The sequence below is a fragment of the Chiloscyllium plagiosum genome, chromosome 4 (genome assembly GCF_004010195.1).
Source record: "Chiloscyllium plagiosum isolate BGI_BamShark_2017 chromosome 4, ASM401019v2, whole genome shotgun sequence".
NCBI classification, from domain to species: domain Eukaryota; kingdom Metazoa; phylum Chordata; class Chondrichthyes; order Orectolobiformes; family Hemiscylliidae; genus Chiloscyllium; species Chiloscyllium plagiosum.
Genome location: NC_057713.1, coordinates 64,087,570 through 64,099,141, shown reverse-complemented (window position 1 = coordinate 64,099,141; position 11,572 = coordinate 64,087,570). Strand labels below are relative to the sequence as shown.

Below are 11,572 nucleotides of genomic sequence, written 5' to 3'. Positions count from 1 at the left end.
AAATGTGTTGCTGGAAAAGCGCAGCAGGTCAGGCAGCATCCAGGGAACAGGAGAATCGACGTTTCGGGCATAAGCCCTTCTTCAGGAATGAGGAAAGTTTGTCTAGCAGGCTAAGATAAAAGGTAGGGAGGAGGGACTTGGGGGAGGGGCGTCGGAAATGTGATCGGTGGAAAGAGGTCAAGGTGAGGGTGATAGGTCAGACTGTGGTGGGGGCGGAGAGGTCGGGAAGAAGATCTCAGGTTAGGAAGGCGGTGCTGAATTCGATGGATTTGACTGAGACTGGATTTTCCTCATTTCCCCTCTCCCCACCTTGTCTCAGTCAAATCCATCGAATTCAGCACCGCCTTCCTAACCTGCAATCTTCTTCCCGACCTCTCCGCCCCCACCCCAGTCTGACCTATCACCCTCACCTTCACCTCTTTCTACCTATCACATTTCCGACGCCCCTCCCCCAAGTCCCTCCTCCCTACCTTTTATCTTAGCCTGCTGGACAAACTTTCCTCATTCCTGAAGAAGGGTTTATGCCCGAAACGTCGATTCTCCTGTTCCCTGGATGCTGCCTGACCTGCTGCGCTTTTCCAGCAACACATTTTCAGCTCTGATCTCCAGCATCTGCAGACCTCACTTTCTCCTCCTGCTATAAGCAATAACAGGGAGTGTGCCAGAGACCTCTTTAAAGGCAAGTACACATAGGGGGTGAGTGGGCAAGATGGACCGAGGTGATAACTCAGAGTGGAAAACCCTTCAATTGTAATGGAAACAGTTAATATGACACATTGTGTGAATGAAGTCAAACAGGTAGAAGCTTTTTGATTATTAACATCTGAAGAAAACTGGTAAACACATACTGAAGTCCAAGTTCAATACAGGGGCTAGAGCAAACACTCTAATTGTCACAGTCATGAAGATTATTTATCTGAATTGTTGACAGCCAGTGATGTAACTTGCAACAGCATGACTGCAAGTAATGGACAGCATGCCTTGCATTGTTACTTACAAATAATATTGACGATAAGTGCAGTTGTGGAACCTCTGCATGTAAATTCCAAGTAATTTATGTGGTGCACACAAGTGGCCCAGAAATAGCAGGATTACCAATGATGCACGGATCTCAACACCATTCACAAGATCACCAAGATATCCAATGTAGCAGAATAAATTATGTCCAATGTATGATGCAGTAGGAAATTTCAAAGCTAATGCTGTATTGCACCTCAAAGAAGATGCATTGGGGAGGCAGTGATGAAGTGGATATATCACTGGGCTAGCAATCCAGGCACCTGAGGTTCTGAGGACATGGGTGGCATATGTTGAAATTTGAATTCATTAAAAATCTGGAATTAAAGAGCAATTCTAATGGCGACCATGTAAGCACTGTCAATTATTGTAAAAACCTATCTGCTTGTCCTATGTAAGCAAATCTGCTGTCCTTACCAGGTCTGGCATACATCTGATTTTAGAACCATAGCAATGTAGTTCACTCTTGAGTGCTCACAAGCTATTAAGGATGGGTTATAGATACTGGATTTGCTGTGACACTCACATTCCTTGAACACAGTTCTAAAAAAGTAAAATATTGTACCCAGTCAGATTCAGTGCAGTATAAAATTTCAAAGGTGATGCTGTATTGCACCCTAAAGTAGCTATAATTCGATCAATTGATGATCATAAAAGTGCAGGGTTCAAATATAAATGAAGTTTAAGAGAGATTGATGCTAATTTTCTTCACATGTCACATTCTTCAATGTGTCACATTCACAGGATGGAATGTAATTATATTATCCATTGTGTACACCAGAACTGATGCTGTTCTATTAAGAGCATGATAGTTGACAGTTGATTATCAGGATTTGTTTGGATACAAAGCTTTCTCTAACAAGAGGCCCAGAAAACCTTCCAAAATAAGAGCAATTGAATCCCAAATTTACAGGGGATAAATTCCGTTCCAAATTAAATGCCAAACATGGGTATTGGTCAGATCACTCAGCAAAAGAATCTCAATAAATCACTGTTTTCAGAATACCACTGGAAAATATTATTTCCAGAAACTGGATATATATGTATTTCTGACGATATTGCAGGTATGGGAAAAACCAAAGAAGATCATTACTGAAATATACACTCAGAAATGGAACTCAGAAATGTAAAGAGAAGTTATACCAGACTTGAAACTTTAAATCTGGTTTTCTCTCCACAGATGCTACTAGAACTGCTGAGTTTCTCTAGCATTCTCTGTGTTTGGCCTGAAGAATCTAATATGTACAGGCCCAATCTATTTAACTTCTCTTTGTAAGGCTGTCATAGAGTCATAGAGATGTACAGCACGGAAACAAACGCTTCGGTCCAACTCATCCATCCAACCAGATATCCCAACCTAATCTAGTCCCACCTGCCAGCACCTGGCCCATATCCCTCCAAACCTTTTCTATTCATATACCCATCCAGATGCCTTTTAGATGTTGCAATTGTACTAGCCTCCACCACTTCCTCTGGCAGCTCATTTCATACACATACCAACTTCTGAGTGAAAAAGTTGCCCCACAGGTCTCTTTTATATCTTTCTCTTCTCACCCTAAACCTATGCCCTCTAGTTTTGGACTCCTCCACCCCAGGAAAAAGACTTTGTCTATTTATCCTATCCATGCCCCTCATGATTTTATACCTGGTAAGAATTGAGTGAACTTTCCCTTCATCCTTTCCCTTCCTTTCTGCCTTTCAAGTGTCTTTCCTACTTCTCCCCATTCACCCATCTGTGAAATCATAAAATTCAAAGTAAATCCTTTTTCATCCAATGATAGGAGCAGCATCAAAATCCTAAGAAGCTTTAAGCTCATTTGTTTCATTCTGTCTTATGTGAATATTGTGGATGATTTTGCCAAATTTCACAAATAGCTTAAAGGAAATAAAGGGTAGATTTCACACTCTGTAAATTTTATCATAACTAGAAAGTAATGTTCTCTGTGGCCCCTGTGCATTGGACTGACTACATGCTGAATCAGTGAATACAATGAGAATACTGAGTGTATTACTAACAAACCTGAGCCACTGTATGTGCTGAGTCAGAGCATACGCTGTCTGATGATCATATGTATGATTGTACCTACAGGTTTACGTTTTAGTGTTGAGGAAACAAGGGCATTTGGAAATAATTAAGCAGTAAATTTACAAAAACATTGCCCAAAGTTAATCAAGTGGAAGTGAAAAATTGGACATTCTTGTATATTCCTCATGTAAGTGTGTGGAAAAGATGCATTGTAGCAACACTACATCAAAGATATCCCCCAGATCATACAGGAACTTTATCACTGATCCTTCACTGTCACTAGGTTGGGAGTGTTGCTGAACAAAGAGACCTTGGAGTGCAGGTTCATAGCTCCTTGAAATTGTAATCGCAGGTAAATAGGATAGTGAAGAAGGTGTTTGGTATGCTTTCCTTTATTGTTCAGAGTATTGAGTACAGAAGTTGGAAGTTCATGTTGTGGTTGTACAGGACATTGGTTTGGCCACTATTGGAATATTGTGTGCAATTCTGGTCTCCTTCCTATCGGAAAGATGTTGTGAGACTTGAAAGGGTTCAGAAAAGATATACAAGGATGTTGCCAGTGTTGGAGGATTTGAGCTATAGGGAGAGGTTGAATAGGCTAGGCTGCTTTCCCTGGAGTGTTGGAGGCTGAGGGGTGACCTTATCGAGGTTTATAAAATCATGAGAGGCATGGATCGGATAAATAGACAAAGTTGTGGGAGTCCAGAACTAGAGGGTATAGGTTTAGGGTGAGAGGGGAAAGCTATAAAAGAGACCTAAGGGGCAACGTTTTCACTCAGAGGGTGGTATGTATATGGAATGAGCTGCCAGAGGAAGTGGTGGAGGCTAGTACAATTATAGCATTTAAAAAGCATCTGGATGGGTATATGAATAGGAAGGATTTGGAGGGATATGAGCCAGGTGTTCGCAGGTGGGACTAGATTGGGTTGGGATATCTGGTCGGCATGGACGAGTTGAACTGAAGGGTCTGTTTCTGTGCTGTACATCTCTATGACTCTAAGTAGGCTATCCTTCCCTGAACACCTGCGCTGGCATTCAATATGATTATGGCTGATCATCCAACTCAGTATCCTGTTCCTCCTTTCTTCCCATATTTTTAAATATTTTTAGTCCTGAGAACTATACTTACATCTTTCTTGAAAATCTTCAATGTTTTGACCTCAACAGTTACCTGTGACAGAGAATTCCATAGGCTTACCACTCAGTGGGTGAAGAAATTTCTCATCTTTGTCCTGAAAGACCGATTCCTTATTCTTAGTCTATGACCCTCTGGTTCTGGACTCCTTAACCATCAAGAATCCTTCCTACATCTACCCTATCTAATCCTGTTAGAATCTTATAGGTTTCAATGAGATTCCCTTCATTCTTCTAATTCCTAATGAACAAAGTTCTAACTGACCCTGTCTGTCCACGTACTTCAATCTTGCCATTCCCAGGAATCAGTCTGGCAAACCTTCTTTGCCCTCCTTCAATAGCCAGAACATTCTTTAAAAGTCTATTTTAGTGAGAAATGTAGCACAGCCAATTCCATTAGCAGTCTTCCAAATGAGAAATTACATCAGAGTCTGGTTTCATTACTGCATTGACCTTACTCTAGTCTTTGCAGAATCTGGTTGAATGATTAGATTAAGGGACTAACAAAACTGTAGAGCTGCAATGACTGGTGTCATTTCAATTGTTTTCCAATATGTTTCAGAATTCTGCTTTCACATGGGCTTGTTTCTCTGGATCTAAGTGATAATATTGTTTTATAAGGGAGAATTTTCTTGCATTTTATTGCTAAGGTTTATCTCTACTGGCTGGATTGAATGCCATGAGCAGCTTTGTTCAGTCTTGTGTCTGTATCAAAATATGAAGGTATGGTGTCTAATTTCCTCAATAGTTCAGTATTAGCTAACCAGAGAGTAAGTCATTTTAATTTGCGAATTGTTTAGGCCTCCTATTGCCTTATCCTCATTGTCATCCTTCACTGACCTTACAAGTTGATGTACCTCTGCTTGCTTACCATCCTCTGGGGGTTGTATTGCTTGTTGATTCTTTTTTCCCAGTGATATGGGATTTTAATTAAATAATTTACTTTCCTAATCCTTTTGGCTTCTTATGTGGACTAATGAACCATGCCTTCAGTGGTCTACCTGACTTGCCAGTAATATTAACACATTGTCTCCTGGATGAAATATTTGAGGCTAAGCATACTTGTCTGTCCATCGTGGTCCTTTTGAAGCATGAGAATGATCCAGAACCACTTTCCAAGCTCTTGTGAGTCTTTCCCAGAACACAGATACAGGATTCAAATGGAAAATTCATCTCTCTGTTCTAAAAGCTTTTCTTTAGTATCAGCTCTCCTGTTAGCTCATGTCCATAAACTAATTAAACAAAAAACAAAAAGTATTAGACTCATTAGGTGAATCCTGGGTAGTAAACAAAATAATTTCCAGTCCTTTGAATAAGTTGGTGATTAGTAACAGCATGCCCTGATCATTATTTTGAGGGTTTGGTAGTATATGGTTGACTTTAACTGTGTTGCAAACAGGTTACTCATCACTTCATGAAGAATGTTAGACATCAAATTGAAACCTTGATCTAATTGGATCACTGTTGGCAAAGTATCATGAGTGAAGGATTGGGTTAACTGGAGTCTTGTATCTTTATCCATGACAGTGAGAATGGGGAGACACATTCTTGTAATGGTTCCACACAATCTGCCAATAATTACCAAACAGTTCCCCAAAAACTGATGTTTTTAACCTCACTTGGCCTTTAATAACTATTGGAGAAGCTGCTACATTCACATTGCCAAATCATTCCCCAGGAGTAGGTCAACTCTGCCTACAGGTAAACTTCAGGCAACGTGTACAGTTACCATTCCGCACATCCCAGGTCACAGTCCCAGTACACCAGATAGAAAGCTACTCCCTATGTATGTGCTTCCCTCCAATATTATTCGCTAAAATCCTTTCATTCAGTGCACTCTTCAGTAGAAAAATCATGTCCTTTTTCTCCAAAGATGTATGGGTGGCTCATGTAACCCACATATTAAATAGGTTTACCTGCCTCACTTGAAGGATAAGGGGTTACTTTTCCTTTTGATAAGAAGCTTAGTTCTCAGATATCATGTTCACCTCCCCTCACTTATAGTAGTGTTTGTCCTTGACCTAACCCTATAGCTGAACTCAGAGCTTACAACTTTGTTTATCATACTTTGATTCAGGACATCTTTTTCTGCATTGACTTTATGTACCTTTGTGTCCCATTGGTTTACATATAACTTTTAGCAATCCACAAAAAGATGGCGTACATTGTATTAATGGAAATACGCTTAAGTTTTTGGATATCTCTTCTGATGTCAGCACTTTATTTTCTGGCTTGATGAGGTAATTCTGTGACATTACCAGCCATCATTTTTCATCCTTGGATTATTTACCTTTCTTTCACCCTCCCACTTTCAATCTTCTCAGGTTTATTGGAGTGAACAAAAATAGGGTTTTGCTTTGTGCATAACTCAGACATCAGCTGCCTGTCTGGGTCTTAAAAACATTTGGATTTCTATGTGCATCTTACTAATGGAACATGTAAATTTTTAACTTGCCCTAGGAGAATTATTTTCCCACGCACTCATATTTGGTCTTTACCTTTACTGTCTACATTCAATTAATTTGCTTCTCCCTCTCAAATTCTACATATCATTTCTTAGGCTATTTCCATGGATTCTGAAACCCCTGCTTGTAATCCTTGAATATCTCTGGAGCACAGAGCCTAGCCTTTTTTGCCATCTTATAAACTGTAGAGGCCTGCTGAGAAAGTCTGGCATAAATATCATGAGCTCCATCAATCAGCGTGCTTTGCATTTGCAATGACCAGTTTTCATCTAGCCAAGTAATTTGTTTAGCTATCTTTTCAAAAGAAATCAAAAATGCCTATCTGTACTTTTCTACAAACTTGGGGAGGGCTTGCATAAATTTAAACAGATCCCCACTGGGTCCTGGGTTGGCATCAGATCTTTCCTAATCCGAATTTCCATTGGCATCATCGGCATCTTCTTTTAGTTCCAGCATTTTAAATTGGTATCTGCTTTCTCTCTTCTCTTTCTCCTGCTTCTGCCTTTCTTTCTGTTGCAACTCTCTCTTTCTTTTCTATTTTCCTTCACAATTCTTATTCCTGCTTTTTAAATGCTCTTTATTATTCCTTTTCTTCATCTAAATTCCCATTTCTCTGAAAAGCTCCTTATTTAAAAAACCATATTTTCCTCTCTCCACAATCCTCACTGTGACTTCATTTTGCCTAACTGAATCATGCCAGTATAATCCTAACTTCTTCTGATTGTCTGGCCCTCTCACTTCAGTCTCCAAGTTTCTAAGCCACTAGATTTGTTTTGTAGCTTTTGATTTAATATTTAACTTCAAGTGCTCTACTACAGTCAGCATGTGTGCAGTGGACAATTCCATTAAAGAATCATAATTTATCCCAAGCTTCCACACAAATTAATTTGCACCACAATTAACAGTTTCAGTAGTATAAGCTTCACACTTATACACAAGAAACCTTCAGTTTTAATTTATCCTTTTTCAATGATTATTACTTCACTTCAATTACATGTTTCTGGCTTTGGATTATTACACTTGACCCTCCAATTATATATTATGACTAACATTGGAGCAATGCATTGTCATTTCTTTTCATTTCCATAACATCAATGGTCATAATTTATTTTTTTTAAATCTAATCAACCTAGTGAAGATGATATCACACATCTGTGGATCAGGTGCAATTTGAATCTGCGCCTCCTAGGAATCACAATGTATATTCACGTTTTACGTACATGGACAGTTATTTTATCTATTTAGATTAAGAATAAAAAAAATCCATCAACTGGGTTTCTTTAAGAAACAACAAAATTATTAATATATTGTAACAACCAATATTATACAAAGATACAAAACTGATGAACATACAGCTTGAATCATGAAACTATAAATATTCGTCTCTCTGAGTAATCTGATACACAGACATGCACAAATGCATTAAAGAAAAAATAAGGGATTTCCCTGTCAATTAAAAGATGGGTCAAATAATTATCAATTATTTAATAAAATAAAATGAGATATGAAATATTCCATATGTTTTTTGGTCTGGTGTCCTGGTAGAGATAAATGAGTATCACCCGGTATATGTGGTTGTTATTGGAATATCTTCAAAAGCAGTTTGTTCAAAAAATGCTGAGAAAAAAATCTTTCAGGAGAATTGCAGCATTAATTTTACAACTCACACACTGGGGTTGAAAGGATTTTCCCAAAAAGATACGAAATCATGAAAGTGCTGGTTTCTCTCTTAACAGGCTTTGTCATAGCTACCTTTTACAAATAAGATCCAAAAACTAAAGTGTTTGACATCTATTAATGTAGGCTTCAAATGTCTTCCATGCAGGTCCATAGTCAATACTTCTCCAACCATTTATAGATTAATTGTCTCTTCTAGAAAGTAATTTTTCAAAAAGTCCAATGTGCCCTTCCTCAAATATTTTGTTAACAAAAAATAAGTCCAGGCATCTTCAATTCTTTCAAATTAATAAATTTTCGCAATCTTCTAAACACAAGTCCTCAAAAAAATTAAACAACTTCATAACAGTACAGTTATCAGATTACACGATGATTGTTTTTCCTATAATTACACTTAGTTACTATTGTGAGTTCATAATGATGCAACATGGAACTATTCAATTTCTTTGTGTATCAGAGAATTATTACTGAACTGTTGTATTCTGTAATTTAAATTGTCACTTCTTGTTATAAGAATTCAATAATTTTTCTGTATGATTCAAAGGAATGAGAATCCAAATGCATTATTGATTTCATAAGTCTGATTCTGTGATATTCTGTGAGCATAGTTTTGAAACTGTCAAAAATTAAGAACACATAATATTTTCCTTTTTCGTGCCATCGAGTGAATGCTATTTCTCTATTTTCAGTTTGGGTTGTAATCAGAAACATTCAGCCATGCTGCATCTTCTTTATATGAAATTATTGCTCCAGAGCCTCCTGAATTTATAAAATGCACTGCTATTCTTCATCCCTTAAATAAAAGAATCTCAAATGTAGCTGTCAGCATAAATTTCATGAGAGTTTATTGCTTAAGGAGAAACATTAATTACCGTTTGGATACCCTTTAGACAGCTATAAGAACGGTGGAACAGAGCAGTGTGATGGTGAGAGCAATTAAAAATCACAAGACCAGCATGAGAAAACAAAGTGCTGAGAACCTATTGGGTACAGAAGAGGAAGACAAGACCTCTGGTAAAGGTAATGTAAAAATATTTTTAGCCTTTTACATAAAGAGGAGGAATACTTAATATGTTTTCGGAATTATTGTTTCCCCCCTCTGTCTTTCAATGTTTATTTGCAGTCTATACTTTGATGTCTAGCTTCCCTTTGCAATTACTACACTCTTGTGCTCACTTACACAATGTAGAGTTTCTATTGTTTAGACTTTTGAAATTCCCTCAAAATTCTGGAAATACAGAATTAGAGGGGAACATTTTTATGTTGAATTAAACTAAAAATCAGAAAACGCTTACATTATTTGATAGCAGATTGGATTGTTTGAATTAAAAACAACTTGCATGATAAATACATATTTGGTGAGCCAAGTTTGATACCCATGGGGATGGCCTCAACCGGGACCTTGGGTTCATGTCACACAACACGTGACCCCACTGCACTATACTCTCTCTCTCTCTCTCTCTCTCACACACACACACATATACACACCCTATCACAGACTTATAACTCCTTTACACTCACACACATACACACCCTCTCTCACAGACACTCATAAGCTCCCCACACACATATTCACATGCGCGCGCACGCACACACACACACACACACAAGTTTGTGGGGTGAATTTGTACTTGCAGAATTATATTTTATTTTGCTCAAAACTGCTTAAATCCATGTAAGATTCTATAAACCCCTTTTTTAGATTAGAATCAGTCTGAACATTGGGGCACAGATAGCCTCACACAGGGCACTTACACCTTCAATGCATTATCTGAGACAACGTGGCACTTATTGTTAAAGTTCACCTGAGAATGTAACTTTTAAAAAGAAGTTCTCGGATTTACATATGAAGGAACCAAAACAAACATGATCATTCTAAAGGGTTCTAACAAACAATCTAGGTCTTTTTCAATATATAATTTCAGTTGCCTTTGCTATAAGTTGTGTTTCCCACAATCTTATACTGCACAACCACCTGATGAAGAAGCAGTGCTCCGAAAGCTAGTGCTTCCAATTAAACCTGTTGGACTATAACCTGGTGTTGTGTGATTTTTAACTTTGTACACTCCAGTCCAACACCGGCATCTCCGAATCATACATATTTATTCAATAGCATGATAACCATTTTAAATGTTTTACACTTTTCAATTTGCAATTCCATTTTCCTGGTTTGATTTTGCTGTGAACAATTCATATAATGGTCTTTTTAATAACCAGTAAAGTTCATGTAAAAACACTCGAGATGATTTCACTTCTTTTCTTCATATGCTATGAAGCAGGTAGTAAGTCTGTTGTTTTGAATGAATTAATGCCTAACTATAAATAGCACACTGAAGAATATAGTACGGCTTGTATCATATTAAATACTTGTAACTGTCCTTTGCTGTTTGAAAAATGCACCTCATAATCAAAGGAAATGATTTAACACAGCACAACTGTAATGGAAATCATTGTGGAATGTCTTTAAGTGGGTATTTCTATAATCTGTGTACATCATCAGGCAGAATACAATGCCATCTGTCATGCTATACTGTAGTTGCTATGTGTTAGTTGACCAAGCAGGATGTACTATTAAGAAGTGGAGAAGCAGTGCCATAGTGTAAATGTGATAGTAATCCATAGCCCCATGATAGTTTTCTGGGCACATAGGTTGAAATCCATGGCAGATAGTCAGATTTGAATTCAATTAATATCTGATATTAAATACTAACCTCATCATGATGATTACGCACTGATTGTCATAAATCCCCATTTGGTTCACTTTATGCCCTTTGGGGAAAGAAATCTGCTATCCTTGCTTGATAGAACATAGAACATAGAACATAGAACAATACAGCACAAAACAGGCCCTTCGGCCCACGATGTTGTGCCGAACATTTGTCTTAGCTTAAGCACCCATCCATGTACCTATGCAATTGCCGCTTAAAGGTTGCCAATGATTCTGACTCTGCCACTCCCACAGGCAGTGCATTCCATGCCCCCACCACTCTCTGGGTAAAGAACCTACCCCTGACATCCACCCTATACCTTTCACCCTTCATCTTAAATTTATGTCCACTTGTAACACTCTGTTGTACCCGGGGAAAAAGTTTCTGACTCTCTACTCTATCTATTCCTCTGATCATCTTATAAACCTCTATCAAGTCACCCCTCATCCTTCGCCGTTCCAACGAGAAAAGGCCGAGAACTCTCAACCTATCCTCGTACGACTTCCTCTACATTCCAGGCAACATCCTGGTAAATCTTCTCTGAA

The 11,572-nt window shown here is 38.2% G+C and overlaps 1 protein-coding gene across 1 annotated transcript in view; it reads left to right on the top strand.

The window, feature by feature from the left end:
• The window catches only part of st18 (ST18 C2H2C-type zinc finger transcription factor), a 417,712-nt gene that overhangs the window by 80,110 nt on the left and 326,030 nt on the right, over positions 1-11,572 (top strand). Inside the window, exon 3 of the mRNA XM_043688314.1 lies at positions 9,210-9,339. Within this exon, the coding sequence (XP_043544249.1) occupies positions 9,243-9,339 (97 nt within the window). The 5' untranslated portion in view covers positions 9,210-9,242. The remainder of the gene's footprint in view (positions 1-9,209; positions 9,340-11,572) is intronic.